Source organism: Cebus imitator, unplaced genomic scaffold (genome assembly GCF_001604975.1).
Source record: "Cebus imitator isolate Cc_AM_T3 unplaced genomic scaffold, Cebus_imitator-1.0 Scaffold112, whole genome shotgun sequence".
NCBI classification, from domain to species: domain Eukaryota; kingdom Metazoa; phylum Chordata; class Mammalia; order Primates; family Cebidae; genus Cebus; species Cebus imitator.
In genome coordinates, this window is record NW_016107427.1 from 2,033,098 (window position 1) to 2,053,335 (window position 20,238).

General features: G+C 43.2%; 1 protein-coding gene across 3 annotated transcripts in view; it reads left to right on the forward strand.

Annotated features, from left to right (window-relative positions):
* Positions 1 to 20,238, forward strand: part of UBE2G2 (ubiquitin conjugating enzyme E2 G2) — a 39,011-nt gene that overhangs the window by 10,158 nt on the left and 8,615 nt on the right. For 2 of the 3 annotated variants that reach the window (XM_017538711.2, XM_017538712.2), the window contains exons 2-3: positions 9,943 to 9,978; positions 10,074 to 10,119. The exons of the other annotated variant lie outside the window; for it this stretch is intronic. In XM_017538711.2, the coding sequence (XP_017394200.1) occupies positions 9,943 to 9,978; positions 10,074 to 10,119 (82 nt within the window). The remainder of the gene's footprint in view (positions 1 to 9,942; positions 9,979 to 10,073; positions 10,120 to 20,238) is intronic. 3 annotated transcript variants of the gene reach the window in all.

Below are 20,238 nucleotides of genomic sequence, written 5' to 3' on the forward strand. Positions count from 1 at the left end.
TTTTTTAAGACACAGCCTCACTCTTCCATCCAGGCTGGAGTGCAGTGACATGATGTCGGGTCACTGCAACCTCCACCTCCTGGCTTCAAGCGATTTTCCTGCTTTAGCCTCCTGAGTAGCTGGGACTACAAGCATGTGCTGCCATACCCGGCTAGGTTTTGTATTTTTAGTAGAATTGGGGTTTCACTGTGTTGGCCAGGCTGGTCTCGAATTCCTGGCCTCAGGCTTCCAAAGTGCTGGGATTACAGACGTGAGCCACCGTGCCCAGCCCTTACTGAGGTTTTGACTTGCTTTTCCATAAGACTCGTGATGTTGAGCATCATTTCATGTGTTTATTTGCCATCCATATGTCTTTTTTGTTGAAGTGGCTTTAGTCTTTGCTCCTTTTAAAATTGTGTTGATTTTCATAAGAGTTCTTTGTATAATGTATATACAAGTCTTCTGCTGGATGTGTGTCTTGTAAATTTTTTCTGTTATTCTATGGCTTGCCTTTTCTTTTCTTTCTTTTTTTTTTTTTTTGAGACGGAGTTTCGCTGTTCTTACCCAGACTGGAGTGCAATGGCACAATCTCGGCTCACCGCAACCTCCGCCTCCTGGGTTCAGGCAATCCTCCTGCCTCAGCCTCCTGAGTAGCTGGGACTGTAGGCGTGCACCACCATGCCCAGCTAATTTTTGTATTTTTAGTAGAGACAGGGTTTCACCTTGTTGACCAGGATGATCTCGATCTCTTGACCTCATGATCCATCCACCTCCGCCTCCCAAAGTGCTGGGATTATAGGCGTGAGCCACCACGCCTGGCCTGCCTTTTCTTTTAAATATTAGTGAACACAGTTTTATCCTCTTAACAACTTTTAAGTGTACATTATGGTATTGTTAACTTTGTTAACTGTTTGCTCATTGTTGTGCCACAGATGTTTAGAACTTTTTCATCTTGCATGAATGAAACTCTACCCATTGAACAACTCTTGTGGCATGTCTTTTAATTTTTACCGTAGTGCCTTTGGAAGAGGAGGGTTTTTATGATTTCAATGAAATTCAGTTATTTTAAAATATTTCTTGTTTTTGTGCTATATTTAAGAAATAACTGCCAAACATCAGGTGGCAGTAGGATTTTCTCCTGTGATTTCTGCTAGATGTTTTATAGTTTTAGCTCTTACATTTAGGTCTGGGAGCCATAATCAAAGTTTTCCATATGGTGTGAAATAAAGGCCAAGGTTTGTTTGTAAATTATTTGTAAATGTCAGTGCAGTTGTTTCAGCACTGTTTACTAGGGCCACCCTACCACAGGGCGCGACTTAAATAACAGAAATGTATGTTGTCTTGGAGGCTGGAAGTCCAAGATCAAGGATAGGGCAGGGTTGATTTCTTCTGAGGCCCTGTCCTCTGTGTTTGTGTTTTCATCTCTTATAAGGATGTTAGATTGGATTAAGATCTACTCTAATGACCTCATTAATTTTAATTAACTCATTAAAGGTCCTAGTCACACACTTTTTTCCACCTTGTTTTTTTCATGTAATCTGTCCTGGAGCTTGTTCTGTACTGGCATGTAGAGGTATTTATAACTGCAAAGTACCCTACCGGTATACATACCATAATTCGACTGGTCCTCTGTTGATAGACACTCGAGTCCTTTCTAACTTCTTTTTGCTTTTACAAATAGTCCTGAAATGAATAGCCTATGTATACATCTTTTATTTTCAACAGTGTTATCTGTGGGATGGATTCCTGGAAATGGAATTGTTGGGTCAAAAGTTAAATTTATATTTCATTTTGTGTAGTGGCTATTTTTTAACTCACTATTTTAAGTCGCAAAGAATGGCCTTTGAAAATGTTCCTGATACTAGGATTCGTCTCTTTTTTTGAACTTGTTTCTTGTCAGTAAACATGAAACTGTATGATTTTGTGTACGTGCGTATATGCTTTGAAAGCAGAAAACGGAAAAATATCAAGTGTCCAGAACCATTCCCTCCATCCTCTGAACTCATTTACTGCAATTCTTTATTGACCAGTAGAGGCCACTGTTGAATAACAAAGCTGATGGGAAGTCCAGCACACACCTGGGCGGTCTCTGTGCAGAGCATGGATCGCCAGGGACAGGTGTGGAGCTACAGTTTTTAGACCATGCTTTCCCCTCCCTAAGGGAGGTTGTCACACAGGGGAGTGCCAAAGGGGAACTCCAGATGAAGATTAAAGCCAGCTCTCTTTGGTGGGAGCTCTTCTTCGTGGTCCCACGAAAGTGATTTGTAAAACTCTTGTGTATTCTGCTGCCAGGCCCCACTTAGTTGCCTACTGACATTGTGTTTCTCCCACACCCCACCTGCTTAGCAGTTTACAGTCCATCTGCCTTCATCTGTTATTTTTTTCTTATAATTAGGTGGTTTGACTAGATTTTAGATGACTGGGTGTAGGAAGCCTGGCAAATCAGAGAAATAACCAAATCTGTGGTTATTTCTCTAATCTACTCCCCACGGACAGACACAAAGGGAGTCCATCAGGTCTTAGTCAGCTTGGTACTTGACCCCATTGACATTCAATTTCTCCCCACTTTGAAATGTTTAATGCACTGGGCCCTTGGGGCCAGCACTTGCCTTCAGCCTGCCTTGCTGGCCCCTCCTTGCCAGTGCCTCCTCTCATTGCTGGGGTGTTCGTGACTGCACTTGGCTCTCTTCAGGACCTCTGTTCTCTGGAGCTTGGTTTCTCAGCAGGTGTTGGTGGCATTTTCAGTGAAATAATTTTTCCTTGTGTAGACCTTGTTCTTAGCATGATGTTGAACTTTCCTGGCTCCTGGCTGCTAAGTGGTGGTAGCATTCTTCAGTCATCATGGACTCCAAAAAATGGTACCTTCTATTTCCAAATATTCCCTGGGAAACACTGCTCTAGAGGGTCCTGTCCAGTGCCCAGTGGTTATATATGTTCCATATGCAAATAACTCCCCTTGAGCGTTAGCCTCACTCCTCCAACCACTGGCCTGTCACCTCTGCTTGTCTGTGTATCGGACATCTCAACCTTAAATATGTCTCCATGAGAACTCCTGGTTTTCCCTCATATCAGAGTGTCACGTTCCAGGTGAAGGAAGCGCACCAGCTCCAGAGAGACTCGCGTTGTGCCTCCACCCCCAAGGCAGCACAGTCCTTGCTCACAGGAGCATTACTGCCTTGGTTCCCTTTGTTTTCCTGCAGAAGCAGGGGTTCTTACTAGTGAGGTTTAGCTTTGCCTGTTTGGAGTTATCTCTAAATGCAGTTAGGTACTATATATTTTTTTAGGACTGGCTTATTTCACACAACATATTTTGTGTAGCTGTGGGTCATATATTTTTGTTTCTGTTCCATTGTAAGGAGAATTTATTGACCTCGTCTTTTGGCAGATATCTTGTTTCCATTTTCTGGCTACTAGCTGCTGCGAAGACCTGTAGACATGTTTTTGGTGCACTTGTGTGCATGTATTCTTGTTGAATATGTGGAATTGCTGGGTCAGAGTCAGTAACTCCAGACTCTTCTCCAAGTGGCTCTACCAAGCTAGACTCCCACCAGCAATGTGTTTCTGTCTCTAGACCCTTGCTGACACGTCCTACTGTCAGTCTTAAAAACACTGAGGGTAGGGTTATTCTGGTAGGTATAGTGATAGTTCCCTGTGGCTGCAGTTCACATTTCACCACAATTATTGGGGTTGAGTAACTTATCACATGTTTGTGGGCCACTTATAAGTTTTTGTGTGAAGTTGTCCAAGTTTCTTACTGATTTTTCTTTTTGGTTTATGTTTTAAAAATTGATTTGTAAGGCATTCTTTAGAAGTTGTGGATATTAGCCTGTATGGATTAAATCTTGCAAATTTCTTCCTCTCTGGGGCTTATCTTTTCATCCTCTTAAAGATATCTTTTGATGTCAGAGGTTTTAATTTTAATGTTCTTACTTGTATCTGTCTTTTCCTTTATAATGAGTGCTTTTTGGCTGTTTATCGTTAGTTCTGTTTAAGTTTTTATGCTAAGAGCATGAAGATATTCTCCAGTATTATCCTTTAAGAGGTGTATTGTTTTCTATTTCCTAAAGTAGCAAACATAAACTTAGGGGGCCAGCTTTACTGAGATAAAATTTACACAAAATAAAATGTGCCAATTTCAAACAGACAATCCTTTGAGCTTTGACAGGCGTATGCTCTTGTGTAGCCATCATTACAGCTATGATACAGGAATACAGGACATTTCTGTTACCCTGAAAAGCGCCCTTTGCAGTCCCCTCCCATTCCTTCGGCCTCTAGTGACATTGGATTTGCTATTATTAACTGTAGTTTTGCTTTTTGTAGAATTTCATGTCAATAGAAGCATACAGTATATAGTCTTTTGCATCAGGCTTCTTTCACTTAGCATGATGCTTTGGAGAGTCATTTATGTTTCTGTGTATGTTTGTAGTTTATTCCTTTTTGTTGCTGAGTAGTATTCCATTGACTAGATATACTGTGGTTCATTAAATGATTGATGGATGTATTAGCCTGTTCTCACACTGCTATAAATATACTACCCGGGACTGGGTAATTTATAAAGGAAAGAAATTTAAGTTGATTCACAGTTCCACATAACTGGGGGGGGCCTTAGGAAACTTATAATCATGGCAAAAGGGGAAACAGACCCCTTCTTCTTAAGGCAGTAGGAGAGAGAAGAGCAAGCCAAGGAAGAACTTACCACACACTTGTCAGATCTCGTGAGAATTTGCTGTCATGAAGACAGCATGGGGGAAACTGCCCCCATGGTCCAGTCACCTCCTACCAGTTTCTTCCCTCAACACTTGGGGATTACAATTTGAGGTGAGATTTGGGTAGGGACACAAAGCCAAACCGTATCATTCCTCCCCGACCCCTCCCAAATCTCATGTTCTTTTCAAAACCATTCATTCCGTGATTGGTTCCATTTTAAAACCAATCATGCCTTCCCAGCAAGTCCCCCAAAGTCTTAACTCATTTCATCATTGACTCAAAAGTCTAAGTCCAAAGTCTTATCTGAGACAAGGCAAGTCCTTTCTGCCTAGGAGCCTGTAAAATCAAAAGCATGTTAGTTACTTTCAAGATACAATGGGAGTACAGGCATTGGATAAATGCTCCCATTTCCAATGGAAGAAATTGGCCAAAGCAAAGGATTACAGGCCCCCATGCAAGTTTGAAATCCAGCTGGGGAATCATTAAATCTTAAAGCTCAAAATGATCTCCCTTGTGACACCATGTCTCACATCCAGGGCATGCTGATACAAGGAGTAGGCTTTCATGGCCTTGGGCAGCTCTGCTCCTGTGGCTTTGCAGGGTACAGCTCCCCCACACCCACCCGCTTCAGCTACTTTCATGGCGGGCATTGAGTGTCTTCAGCTTTTACAGGTGCACAGGGCAAACTCTTGGTGGATCTACTGTTCTGGAGTCTGGAAAACGATCGTCCTGTACTCACAGCTCCACTAGGCAGTGCCCCTGTGGGGACTCTGTGAGGGCTCCAACCCCACATTTGCCTTCTGCAGTGCCCTAGCAGAGGTTCTCCATGAGGGCCCTGCCCCTGCAGCAGACTTCTGCCTGGACATCCAGCCATTTCCATACATCCCCTGAAATCTAGGCGGAGGTCCCCAAATGTCAGTTCTTGAATTCTGTGCACCCACAGGTCCATTAGCACATGGAGGCTGCCATAGCTTGGGGTTTGCACCCTCTGAAGCAACAGCTTGAGCTGTACCTTGGCCCCTTTTAGCCATGGCTGGAGCTGGAACAGCTGAGACACAGGGGAGTAAGTCCCAAGGCTGCACAGAGCAGCAGTGGAGGTGGGCCTGGCTCACAAAACCATTTCTCCCTCCTAGACCCCCCTGCCTGTGATGGGAGGGGCTGCTTCCAAGATGTCTGACACGCTCTGGAGACATTTTCCCCATTGTCTTGGCGATTCCTTGTTACTAATGTGAATTTCTGCAGCTGTCTTGAATTTCTTTCCAGAAAATGGGTTTTTCTTTTTTATCAACATCATCATGTTGCAAATTTTTCAAACATTTATTCTCTGCTTTCCTTTTAAACATAAAAGTTCCAATTGCAGATCATCTCTCTCAAGTTCAAAGTTCCACAGATCTCTAGGGCAGGGGCAAAATCCCACCATTCTCTTTGTTAAAACAAAGCAAGAGTGACCTTTCCTCCAGTTCCCCAGAAGTTTCTTATCTCCATTTCAGACCGCCTCAGCCTGGGCGTCATTGTCTATGTCACTATCAGCATTTTGGTCAAAGCCATTCAACAAGTCTCTAGGAAGTTCAAACTTTCCCACATTTTCCTTCTTCTAAGCCCTCCAAACTGTTCCGACCTCTGCCTGCTACCCAGTCCCAAAAGTTGCTTCCACATTTTCTGGTTATCTTTATAGCAGTACCCTTGGTACCAATTTACTGTATTAGTCTGTTTTCACACTGCTATAAGAACTTCCCTGAGACTGGGTAATTTATAAAGGAAAGAGGTTTAATTGGCTTACAGTTGCACCTGGCTGGGGAGGCCTCAGGAAACTTACAGTTATGACGGAAACCAAGCACCTTCTTCATAAGGTGGCAAGAGAGAGAGAAGTGAAGGAAGACCTTCCAAACACTTATGAAAGCACCAGATCTTGTGAGAACTCAGTATCACAAGAACAGTATGGGGTAAACTGCCCCCATGATCTAGTCCCCTCCCACCAGGTTCCTCCCTCAACACCTGGAGATTACAGTTCAAGATGAGATTTGGGTGGAGACATGGAGCCAAACTTTCCAGTTTGGGGCTATTATGCATTTAGCTACTATGAACATTTACATACAAGTCTGTGGCAATGTAAGACCCAGTAGAATTGCTGGGTCTTAGGGTCAGTGTATGTTTAATTTTAGCAGAAATGATCAAACTTCTTTTCTAAAGAGTAACCAGACCATTTTGCATTCCCATCAGTGATGCATGAGAGATCTACTTGCTAAACTTGCCAGCAGTTAAAGTCTTTAATTTTGGTCATTCTATTGTGACTAAAGATATTGATAATGTTAAAGCTGTTGAGCTCTATCTTATTGTGGTTTTAATTTCCATTACCCTTATGATTCACGGTGTTGAGCATTTTCTCAAATGCTTATTAGCCATCTGTTTTAGTCAGTTCAGGCTGCTGTAACAAAAATACCAAAGACCGGGGAGCTTAAATGACAAAGATTTATTGCTCCCAATACTGGAGGCTGGGAAGTCTGGTAGGACTGTCTCTCTGGTTTGCAGGTAGATGGCTGTCTTCTCCTGTGTCCTTTCATGGCCAAGAGGCAAGTCTCTCTTGTTTGTTCTTATAAAGGCGCTAACTCCACTCATGAGGGTTCTGCCCTCCTGACCTAATCTCCTCCCAAAGGCCCCACCTCCCAATACCACATATATTAGTACTCAACTTAGGAGTTTTGGGGGCACACAAGTATTTAGACCACAGCACCATCCATGTTGACTCTGGCAATGGCTCTGTTCAACTCTGTTTCCTCTGTCTCCTTTTGGTTTTTTCTTACCTATTTTGATTTTTATATTGGTGTGAGATGAGGAAAGTTTTATTTTTTGTCTTAGAGATGAGCATCATTCATGGAAAAGAGTGCCCTTTACCTCTGGGCCATAGCTCTGTGTTCCCTCGAGTCAGGGTCTATGTTGGCACAAGTTTGCTTTTGGGCTCTCTCTTCTGCTCCGTTTTCTATTTAACTTAGAGCCAGTGCTACATTGCCTTAATTTCCATAGCTCTGTAAGGAAGACTTGGTAACTCATAGATGAAACTTTTTGTTTATTCATTTTAAAGATAGTGCCTTGAGGCTGGCCGCGGTGGCTCATGCATGTAATCCCAGCACTTTGGGAAGCTGAGGCAGATAGATCATGAGGTCAAGAGATAGAGACCATCCTGGCCAACATGGTGAAACCACGTCTCTACTAAAAATACAAAAATTAGCTGGGTGTGGTGGCACTCCTGTAGTCTCAGCTGCTCGGGAGGCTGAGTAGGAGAATCACATGAACCTGGGAGGCGGAGGTTGCAGTGAGCTGAGATTGTGCCACTGCACTCCAGCCTGGTGACAGAATGAGACTCCGTCTCAAAAAAAAAAAGTGTCTTGGCTATTCTTGCTTGTTTGCATTTTTATATATATTTTAGAATCATCTTGTAAAATTCAAGCAAGAAAACTTGTTAGGATCTTGACTAAGGTTGCTTTGAATCTGTAGATTCAATTTTGAGGATTGATAATTTTACAATTGAGTTTTTAGTCCATTAACATGATATAATCCCCACTTATTAAGGTCTTTTAAAACTTTTTGTTAATAATGTTTTCTGTTCTGTTAGAGACCTCGCACATCTTTCAGAAACTTATTTTCATGTGTTTTCCTTTGTAACTGATGTCTTTTTAGATGTATTTTCTAATTTGCTAACACGGTCGGTCTTCTGTATCCATGGGTTCTGCATCTGTGGGGTCAACGAACTGTGGATTGAAAATACTTGGGGAGAAAAGTTATATCTGTACTGAACATATACAGGCTTTTTTCTTGTCATTAGTCCCTAAGCAAAATAATGTAACTGTTTATATAGTATTTATGTCATGTTAGGTATTGTAAGTAATCCAGAGATGGTTTAAAGCAGGGGTCCGCGACCCCTGGGCCCCAGATCTGCTCCATGGCTGGTTAGGAACTGGGCCACACAACAGGAGGTGAGAGGTGGGTGAGGGGGCATGACCACCTGAGCTCTGCTTCCTGTCAGATCAGCAGTGGCGTTAGATTCTTAGAGCGCAAACCCTATTGTGAACTGCATATGTGAGGGATCTAGGTTGTGTTCTCTTTATGATAATCTAATTCCTCCACCCCCTTCTCCCCGGTCCGTGGAAAAATTGTCTTTCATGAAACCAATCCCTGGTGCCAAAAAGGCTGGTGACTGCTGGTTTAAAGTATTCGGGAAGATGTTTGCAGATTATATGCAAATACTACACCATTTTATACTAGGGACTTGTGGGAGGTCCTGAAACTAATTCCCCATGGATACTGAGGGTCAAGTGTACGTAAAAATGCAATTCAGTTCTATGTCTATATATAGACCTCATATTCAGCAGCTGTGCCAAACTCACTTTTACTGATTATCTTCAGATTCTTTTGGGCTTTCCTATGTGTGTGGACATAGCATCTGTGAATAGTAAGTTTTATTTCTTTTTCAATCCTTATACCTTATATTTATTTGGCAAGGATTTATTAATTTTCTGTCTCTTCAAGGAACCACCTTTTGGTTTCATTGATTTTTTTTTGTTGTTGTTGGGACGGAGTTTCGCTCTTGTTGCCCAGGCTGGAGTGCAATGGCGCAATCTCGGCTCACCGCAACCTCCGCCTCCTGGGTTCAGGCAATTCTCCTGCCTCAGCCTCCTGAGTAGCTGGGATTACAGGCACGCGCCACCATGCCCAGCTAATTTTTTGTAGTTGCAGTAGAGATGGGGTTTCACCGTGTTGACCAGGATGGTCTCGATCTCTTGACCTCGTGATCCACCCGCCTCGGCCTCCCAAAGTGCTGGGATTACAAGCTTGAGCCACCGCGCCCGGCTCATTGATTTTTTCTGTATGTTTGCTTACTGTTTTATTAATTCCTCCAGTACTCTGCCCACTTCATTCCAGCCTGGGCAACCAGAATGAGACCCTGTCTCAAAACTAAACAACAAAGTAACTAACAGGAATCATTTGGAAAGACAGTTTGCCCCTTATGTTTGCTTTTGCATTTGTAAAAACAAAAGAAGAAATAAAAGTCTGTGTTTTGTTGGTATAAAGAACTGTTTGTGTAGTCTTTATCAGAACTGTTACTGGACTAGGTAGTCACTTTGGGCAAACAGAATTTTCACTTGTTAATAATGTGTATTCTATGGTTTACAGGCTTATATGTCTTGTAAAGGTGTTTTGTTAAAATGACAGTGTAACATTTATTCTGTTTGGTAATGGTTTTACTTATTAATTTTATAGAATTAACACTGAATCCTCCAGAAGGAATTGTGGCAGGTAAGGTACTAAAATTAACTTCCTTATAATTTACTTTTAATTGCCAAAGTTCCCTTCAAAGTTAACATGGTGTGAAATTTTTTCTTACTCTGCAGGCCCCATGAATGAAGAGAATTTTTTTGAATGGGAGGCATTGATCATGTAAGTTAATCATATGTGTACTAGTTTTTAGGGCTTTGCTGGAAGTCAGATCTAAGAATCACATCAGCAATGCGACTGTGCCCCAAAGTCACCTGGGAAAAAGACTGAGTTCTCCAGTAACACCCAGCTCTTCTCTAGGCTGCTGGTCTGAAAGCAGAGAAGGACCTGAGCATTGATCCAAAAGAAAGGAGTATTTCCTTAGAGCCAGTCAAAGGTTTAGTTATAAACACGTAATATATGTATTATATATTAGAGAGTTTTAAGGTGGTAATTTTGGAATGTTTTATGGTGATGGTTAACCTCAAATGGTGTGGGTGGCTTTGGCTTCCAGAAGTCCCTAAAGATCTGAAATTTTGACCAGAAAAGGGTCCTCAAAGGTATGGGGATCACAGCAGCATGTTAGCGCAGCCTTGCCTGCCCTGTCTTTGGGCCAGGACTTTTTTTTCTTTTCCTTTCCTCTCAGTTCATCTCTTCCAGTGCTGCTTCTCCTTTTTCTGTTGCCTTGTCTAGGCGTGTTGGCCTTACGTTCTCTCTGACCCAAGATGTGGCTTAGTACTAAGTGAGTAGTGTGGTTCTGTGTTTCATGGCATTTAACTTACGGTAACATTGCTTGGAAACACATGGACCTCTGATTTTAGAGTGTTCTGTGGCCCTGACTCACTTTGCTTTTTCTTCCTTCTACCTTAGATGTGCAATTTTTGGCTATTCTTAGTGTATTTTCACCAAAGTGAGGTTAAGTAAAATTTAGGAAGTTGAAATTTATAATCAGTCTCTGTTTTCTTTCTTTTATTTTTATTTTTGATGGAGTTTCGCTCTTGTTGCCCAGGCTGGAGTGCAATGGCGTGACCTTGGTTCACTACAACCTCGCCCCCTGGGTTCAAGCAATTCTCCTGCCTCAGCCTCCCTAGCAGCTGGATTACAGGTACCCGCCACCATGCCCTGCTCATTTTTGTGTTTTTAGTAGATATAGGTTTCGCCATGTTGGCCAGGCTGGTCTCAAACTCCTGATCTCAGGTGATCTGCTCGCCTCGGCCTCCCAAAGGGCTGGGATTACAGGAGTGAGCCACCGTGCCCAGCCCAGTTTCTGTTTTCTCATTAGTGAGATGTTTTAATTTGCAGAAAGGTCTTGGGTTGGGTTTTGTTGCATTGAGAAGTGCTCTAGTGGGCAGGGTCTGAAAAAGTGAGGGCTGTGGAACAAGCATGAGCTCTGGCTTGATGTGTGACCTTAAATTTCACTATGCTTTTGGAATTTGCCGATTGCTTGGATCACGTTAATTATTAATGCTCTACGGGTTAGTCTGAGAAACAAATGGTAGCTAAGTGTTGTCTGTGGAGGTTAAATTTATAGGAAAATTAGTTTTTTTGATAAATAGAATGTTTTTTAAAAAATCGGCAGTCTGCAGATGGCACAGCTGGCCCACCATTTCCTGATCATTTGTAATATCCTAATTGCTTGGGCCTATGGCACATGTTTTTTCTGTGTCTGAAGGTTTCTGGAATCTGTGTTTGTGTCTGATGTGGCCCTGGGGCAGTTATGAGATGGACGGCAGGCAGGTTCCACAGTCTGTGCTGTCCTCGTTAGTGGACTGTTGGGCTGTGTCGGGCCAGCTCTTTGTATTTCTGTCCTGCTTGTGTCACGTGTTGATACAGGCGCACCTGCACTCAACGCCAGCGGGCCAGCACGCCTGCTGCAGGGGCACAGAGAGGCGGGAGGCCTGTCTACGTGTAGAGATTGAAGGCGCCTGTCGGGTCTGCAGTATTTGGGGGATGTTGGCGCCTCAGTGGGCCTATTTAGAAGCTCATTAAAGGAACAGTTGAGCCTACTCGTGGTTTTTAAAAAGTGTTCATTGTTAAAAATCTATTAGGGTAACTATTACCAATTTTAAATAAACAGTATAAAATTAAACCAATATTTTGAAAACCTGTCTTAAAAAGTAATTAGAACTATTTTTAGGTAGAGCACTTTTGTGTTTGAACAAGGCTTTCTGCATTAGTGTGGAATTCCCCTGCTTGAAGATCCCGGTGAGTTTGTGGGTTTTGGTTCTGTTCCAGACCCTTCACAAACAAGAGGCCGTTTACAAGTGCACTTAAAATGCCTATTAGGGAATTAACTGTCCTCCCATCGATTTGTCTCACCCTGCTATTTTGGCAGACATCTGGCTAAGTGTTTACTCGTTGGTGATAGGTTTCTTCTTTTTCTCTTTATTTGTTTGATGGTTTCCAGGGCCACGTCTCTACCCTAGTATTTCTAAAACCTGGACTTGCCTCACAGAAGTCTAATGGCTATCGGTTTTTGCTGTTGTGCTTGCCTTAAGACCCAGTGAAGAAAATGTCTTCTTAGATACCCAAGCAACAAATACTAAGTGCCTTATATATTAGAGCCCTTGTCTGAGGATACAGACTTGTCAAAGATGCGCTGAAATCTTTACCTTGGAAGATCAGGGTTGAGGGGTTAGGATAGAGAGTAGAATAGCTTAGTGAGTAAGAGGACCAAATAATAAGAGTTAGCAGGCTGCATCTTTAGTTAAACATGGGAAATAACTCTGCTGACCCTGCCAAGCTCATGGTGGAGTCTGAGCCTGTGGTCAAATAGAGTGTGGCTGGGACGGCGGCACACCAGGGGATGTGACCTCCGTGGCTGTGATTGTTAGCATGGCCTGTTGCTCTTGGCACGGTCACTTTGCCTCTCTGACCTTCACTTAACGTGGATCAAAACAGAGAGGTTCATCAGCATCTTCTAGACAGATGGTTACAAGTCTCGCCCAGCTCTAGGGTTCATGGCCTTTGACCCCATTGCCACTAAGCCACGGTGATGGGGGCATACCTGCAGAGATGGGGGCATGTAGTCCATTGGACCTTGCTGTCTGCTGTGTCCTGCTCCAGCATTCCCAAATCAGCTGGTATGGGGACCTTCCTGTTTGGTCCATGCCCCACTGCTGTCACCTCCCCAGGCCAGTGGCTCTAGAGGCTGTGGTGAAATAAGAAGGACCTTCCTTTACTGAATGTTGCATTTTGGGTCCAGTTGGTGGATGGGTGTTCCCAGGTTCTCCAGCTGGCTCACAGCAGTCCCTTGAGGGTTCTCAGCCTGCCACTTCTCCTGCCGGGAGCCCTTCTCACACTTCAGGCAAGTGCCAGGGGCACACAGCCTCCCTTTATGTCCAGATTTCTTGTTGACTGAAGACTGTCACAGAGCACATCTTGGCAGTATTGTACCTTGCTAAAATAAACATGAGATAATAAAATAGGTGTTTATAACCTGTATTGTATGTAATCCCACCATAGCAGTTTCTTCAACAAAAATATAACAGAGATCCCTATATGAAGAGGTTATTGCATCATTCATTGTGGCAATAAAACTAACTCAACATAGATGAAAGGCCACATTCATTGTAGTAATAATAATAAAAAGGGGAATGTCACTGTTCCACATAATTGATGGAGCATCTATGTAGAAGAATGCCATGTAGCACTAAAACTGTTCAGGTAGAATTTTCATCCTGGAAAGTTGTATACAATATGAATGGAAAAGGCAAATTCTAGAATAATAGGATCACACATGTCTGCCTGCCCACCCTCCCTCCCTGTCTGTGTCCCTCTCCCTCCCCCTCCTTCCTCTCCCTCTCCCTCCCTTTCTTTCTCACCTCCATTCTCCCTTCCTCTCTCCCTTCCTTTATTTCTCCCCTCCTTTCTCCCCTCCCTTTCTCATGGAGATGTGATCTAGCTCTGTCACCCAGCCTGAAGTGTCGTGGCCTAATCACAGCTCATTGCATCCTCAAACTCCCAGGCTCAAACAGTCTTCCCGCCTCAGCCCCTCAAGTAGCTGGGACCACATGCGCACACCAGCATGCCCAGCTAGTTTTTAAAATGTTTTGTAGAGATGAGGTCTTGCTCTGTTTCCCAGGCTGATCTTGAACTCCTGGCCTCAGGCAATCCTTCTGCCTCAGCCTCCCAAAGTGCTGGGATTACAGGCAAGAGCCAAGGCACCTGGCCTAAACAGCTTTATTGAGATAATTTATATACCGTAAGTTTTACCTGCATTAAGTATAAAAGTCTGTGGTTTTAGTAAATTTCTAGAGTTTTGTAGTCATCATCACAAGCCAGTTTTAGAACGTTTCTAAAAAGACACTTAGGCCCATTTGTAGTCAATTCCCATTCCAACCCTTGGCCACAGGCTGCCCCTACTCTGCCCTCTGAATATAGATTTGACTTTTCTGACTTTTCCTATACATGGAATTATATACTGTCTAATCATCTGTGCCTGGCTTCTTTTTCTTGGCAGGGCCTGTTTGTGATTCATCCATGTTATACCATGTATCAGTAGCTCCTTGCTTTTCCATTCCCCAGTTGATGGACATTTGGGCTCCCACTTTTTGGCTCTAGAGCAATGCTGCTGTAAGCACTTGTCATGTCATATAGTCTGTGTGGACATGGGGTTCATTTCTCTAGACCAGATAAATAGGTGTGGAATTGCTGGGATGTGGAGTAAATTTGCAGTTAACATTTAAAGAAACTGTCAGACTGTCTTCTAGAGTAGCTCACCATTTTGCATTCCCACCAGCAGTGTGAGCGTTCCAGTTTCTCCACTTCCACGCCAACACTGCTGTTGTCTGATAACAGCTGTTCTAATGGGTGTACAGTGGGGTCTCCTGACAGAGTTGACTTGGATTTCCATGGTGACTAATGATGCTGCAGCTCTCTTAATGGGCTTATTGGCCATTCATGTATCTTCTTTGGTGAACTCCAGAACTTTTCCCCATTTTTATATTAGGTTGTTTTCTTGTTGGTGGGACATAGAGTTTTTAAAATATGTTTTTTTTGATACAAGTCCTTCATTAGACATGATTTTCAAATACTTTCTTCTAGTCTGCAGCTTTCCATTTTGTTTTCTGAATAGTCTTTTGAAACGAAAAAATAGGTAATTTTGATGAAGTGCGATTTTGCACTTTTTTTCTTACATAGAGCATGCTTTTGGTGTTGTATGTATAACCCAGGGTTACAAAGATTTTCTCTTATGTTTTCTTTTAGAAGCTTTGTGTTTTATCACTTTTCCAGTTAGGTCTTTGATCTATTTCGAGTTAGTTTTATGTATGGAATTAGGTAGAAGTCGTTCATTTCTTTTGTATGTGGTTGTCCAGTTGTCTCAGCACCATCTGTTGAAAAGACAATTCTTTCCCTATTGCGTAATTTTGGCACCTTTGTCAAAAATCAGTTGACTATAAAAGCAAGGATTTGTTTTTGGACTCTCAATTGGGTTTCATTAATCTATGCCTATCCATTAGGCCAGTGTACTATATTGTCTTGATTACTGTAGCTTCATAGTAAGTTTTTTTTTTTTTTTTTTTTTTTTTTTTTTTTTTTTTTTTTTTTTTTTTTGAGATGGAGTTTCGCTCTTGTTACCCAGGCTGGAGTGCAATGGCGCGATCTCGGCTCACTGCAACCTCCGCCTCCTGGGTTCAGGCAATTCTCCTGCCTCAGCCTCCTGAGTAGCTGGGATTACAGGCATGCGCCACCATGCCCAGCTAATTTTTTGTAGTTTTAGTAGAGACGGGGTTTCACCATGTTGACCAGGATGGTCTCGATCTCTTGACCTCGTGATCCACCCGCCTCGGCCTCCCAAAGTGCTGGGATTACAGGCTTGAGCCACTGCGCCCGGCCCCATAGTAAGTTTTAAAGTGGGGAAATGAAGTCCTCCAACTTTGTTCTTTTTCAAGATTGTTTACTGGGCCATTGCATTTCTGTATACATCTTAGGGTCAGCTTCTCAATTTCTACAAAATGCCTGGTGGGATTCTGATTGTGACTACATTGAATCTTTAGGTCAGTTTGAGGGGTATTGGCATCTTACTCATATTCAGTGCTCTTATCCATGAACATAGACTTTCTCTCCATTTATTTCAGTGTTTTAAAATTCTTAGCCATGCCATGATACATTTGAATTTTTAAAAATCCAGTTTTGTGGATGAGAATTTGTGAATTGTTACGCACATAGAGGAAAGCCTGGAACAGTAACCAAACTTAACTGTGGTTACCTCAGGGAGGTGATTTAGGAGAGGGAATGAAGGAGGTACTTGGTTTTTATTTTATATACTTCTGTATTTGAATATTTTCCATCATTCATATATTTTCCTAGTTAAATAAGGTCAAAGTTTATGATGTAAAAGTGATTGTCTGCATTGGAATTTACTATGAAGGTCTTATAATTGATGAACTTATTTAGTATACTTTATTGTTCAAATATATTTGGTTTAAAATTTTTTAGAAATATCTGTATTGCAAAAAATCAGGGTATGGCTGTAGGCTCCTTCTGAACATTTAACCATGAAAATAATTATATGGAGCAAAAGCTGTATTTGCTCCTACTATGATTTCCTAAAATGTAAATGTTCCCCCTTTTCTTCCCAGCAGTTCTTAGCATTGGTTCTCTACCTGAGCATCACCTGGGGTGATTAGAACACCCCAAAACAGAAAGCAAACACAAGGCTACCTCTGGGTTTAAACCAGAGCCAGGGCCCTGCCATTGGGGATGAGGGTCACATATCCTAGTGGAGACCACCAAATGCCTGAGGAAAGTGCAGGAAGGCGCTGTCCCCAAATCATGGCTTCTTAACACTCTCTCCTTTTGCTGCGAGGATGTTGGGATCAGTTTCTGTTTAACTCCCCACTGCCTGGCACAGCAACATGCATGACTTGGCATGGCAGAGCCAGTGTCCTCGGGCTTTTAAAGTGCTCAGTGTGGGGTTGTGAGTACAGTCCACCTTGGTCCCACTGTCCCAGGCATTAGTGGGGTGGGAGCATTGGCAAGAAGCTTTTGTTGAACTGCAGAGCAGGGACTGAAGGAAGGAGATGCACCCATGCTCGGATGCCAGGCGCCCTCATGCCCTTCCTGCTGGGTGCCCTCTGTGGATTCTGTGGTATAGGGAGGTAGGGTTCTTCCCCCAGAGTGGAGGGTACCCATGAAGCAGTCTGCCCTTCCCATCTCCAGTTCAGCTGGCTCCAGCTTCCGGAGGCCCATCGTCCCTTAGTCATCCACTTCAGGTTTTAAATTCTGGCCGATGAGTTTGCATGCACTGTGATTTTAATTCTTTGTCGCTTGTGCTTTGGAGACTTTTTGTCTGTGTGCTGTGACAAACTTGGTAAAGAGAACAGCAGCAAAAGCAGTCAGCTTCCCCAGCACCTGCCTGCAGCTGCAGTGGTGAGCACACCAGTTCCTGGAACGTGCCTTGCAGGCAAGGCTCAGGAGCCCCACTTGCCCTGGTTACTCCACAAGGCACTCTGACCTGCCCGCTGCTTCTGTTATCTAGGAGGTAAAAGGTGTTAGAAGGACAATGCAAAGAAGAACAGTCTCTCCCTTGAGTTGAGTGTGGAAAGACAGAAGAGGCCGATCTTCACTTTTCATTGGCTTTGTAAGTGACCCGCGCTGTTGCTGAGGAATGGTCATAGCTCTGGGGGAGGACAAGGCAGTTGTCTTCTGTGAGGAAGGAGAATTGCTAGTCAGGAGTAGGCCGTGGGTGTTGTTCTCAGTGTTTGCTTTTGTATCTGATTCACCCACAAGACAGCAAACCAACTTGAGCTGTACCAAGTGTGCTTCATGTTTGAGTGCAGGGTCGTTATATGCTAATGCTTGCAACTTAACTCCCCGAAACAGTTTAGGTCATCATTTCGATCAATAAGGCAGCGTAATTTGTAGGCTTTGAAAAATTTACATTTGCCTTGGATATATTTGTATCCTCGTTGTTCTTGTTTCGTTTGAAGATTTCCAGGTGAGGCCATCTTCAGTGAAAGAGAAGTGAGGTTGTCTGGAAGCAAGGCAATAAACCTTGTCCAAAAACAGCACTGTGGTGTCTCCCACTCCTGGCTCGGGAGCTGCCTTGAAGGCATGTTCCATAGGGTCAGGCATGCCGCTGCACACCCCTGCCCACCTGCCCAGCTGTCTGGGTGCCAGGCATTCTAGAAAAGAGAAAAAAACCCCAGTTTCAAACCAGTAGTAAACCGGAGCATTTGCAAATAGCTTTGATATTTAAGATGTGGGTGCACTTCAGGAAATGTTTGGTCATGCTTCTGAGGCTAGGAACGACCTGGTGGATTAAAAAAAAATTTTTAAAGAAAGCCCTATTATGAGAAACAAAGAACTGTTATCAAAGTATTGAGCAAATACCATTTGGCTCATTCCAAAAACACTACCCAGACATTTTTTCTTATTCTAGACTCAGAGGTGCCAGAAATATTGAGTGCTGGCAAGCATTCCTGACATATGAACAGTGTTACTTTTAAAGATAGTATCTTTATGTGCCTGACTTCTGATTTCGCAGTTCTAACTGTGTTCTCTTAACTCTAATACTAAATTGATCTAGGACCTTGACTAAGTCATTTCATCCTTGAATTTTCCAGCTGTGCTTGACAGTAAAATGAAAACCCCAATCCTTGGTGCCCTTTCATCAGAGGGTGTGTGGAGAGTCAGTGGGTGGCGGTTATCGTTTGCTCTGAGCTCTTGTACTGGATAGGAGGCTCGGGGTGGCCTTGTGTCACTCTGATACGTGATGTGTGTCCTCCTGTGTTGAGAAGTGGGGCTTTAGGGCATGTTTGTTCAGGCCATTGCTGGGAGAGCAGAATAACCAAGGGTTGGGGCATCACCAGGCTGCCAGGTGCAGGGGAAGCGGGGGGCTCATCCGGGCACTGCCCTCTCCAGCACGGCTGCTGTACCAGTAGCAAGACGTCATGCTCATGCCTCCCTTGGTGGCATTCCCTGTCCTAGTCATCCTGAGGCTCTGGGGACTGTCAGACAGTAACCTGCCCCCCTCCACCACCACCCCCAAAAACAAATTGGCCATATTCACTATCCTTTTCCCGAAAAGTAGCAGAGACAGTTTTCAGAATCAAAATTTGTCTTTTAGATTGAAAATCTCCACGAAGCAATCACTGCAGTGCTATTTCTTCTGACTGTTGCCTGCAGACCCAGCCCGCCAGGGCCATGAGCTGTTCTGGCATCTGGTGCTGCCCCGAACAGCCCTGAGTGCCACCTCCAGATGAAAGCTAAAGCTCTTCCTTCAGTTTCTTTTTGATTTTTGTCTTTTTTCTTTAATTGTAGAGATAAATATTTCTAAATCTGTTATTAGTTTCACTGAACCAAGATAATTTTAAGATTTTTTAAACAAATTTTTACTTTTAAGAAATCTATTTTTTGATTGAAGATTTAAAATGTATTTTTAAATTATTTTTTCCTGTGCTATATCCTGGATTCTTTCTGAAGGCAGTAGGTCTGGTGTGGACTGTCCTCTGCTTATCCAGGCCTTGGCCCCCGTGCCAGTGTTCTTTCTGCCTTAGCCATTCTTGTTAGAGGGGCAGAGCTGTTTATGAAGGGACTTGTTCTTTCAGCTCTTAGAAGTAGGATGGATTGACTTACTTATTTATTGATATGATGAGTCATACCCAACGTAATTTCTACTGTCTCAGTGTCTGTCACTGTCACTCAGCAGTTCTGCTTTCTTATCAAAGAAACATGGTCCAAGATCTTTAGAACTTACTCCTCAAATGTGTGTTTCATTAATGTGATTTGTAGGAGAGGAAGAGTGTCCCTGTTGTGAAGGTACAGGCGTGGTGGCTGTCACTCTTCCTCTCCTGCAGCCACCACACCTTGAACTATTGGTTAAGATAGAGTTAATTTGTACTTGTTGAGTTTTTAAATGTCAACAGGACTTCTGAAATGGTTTCATCTCTTTCTTCCATTTACATGTGAGGGAAGTATAGGTCCAGGGAGACTCTCGTGCGTGTGTCTGTGCCCATGACTCGGAGTTGCTCCAATGTTGTGTCAGTGGGATGAGGCATGGCATGGGGCCTGCAGGTGTAGCCTGGGGTAGTGGTGCCTGCGGGCCTGGCCTTTCACCAAGCATGCAGCAGTGATCACATGTGTGCTTTTCATCTGCTTCTTGAAGTTACAAAGATCCCTTCTTAAGCACATTGAAAAATTAACAATCACCTTTGAAGTATAACTCTTAGCCCCTCATCTGTTGAAATACAGTGGAATCTTGCTCTCCCCTGTGCCGTAATTCATACCCTTACCCTAAAATGTGATTGTACCACATCTACAGAAAAAATTCCCAGATCCTAGAGCACTGGCATTCGT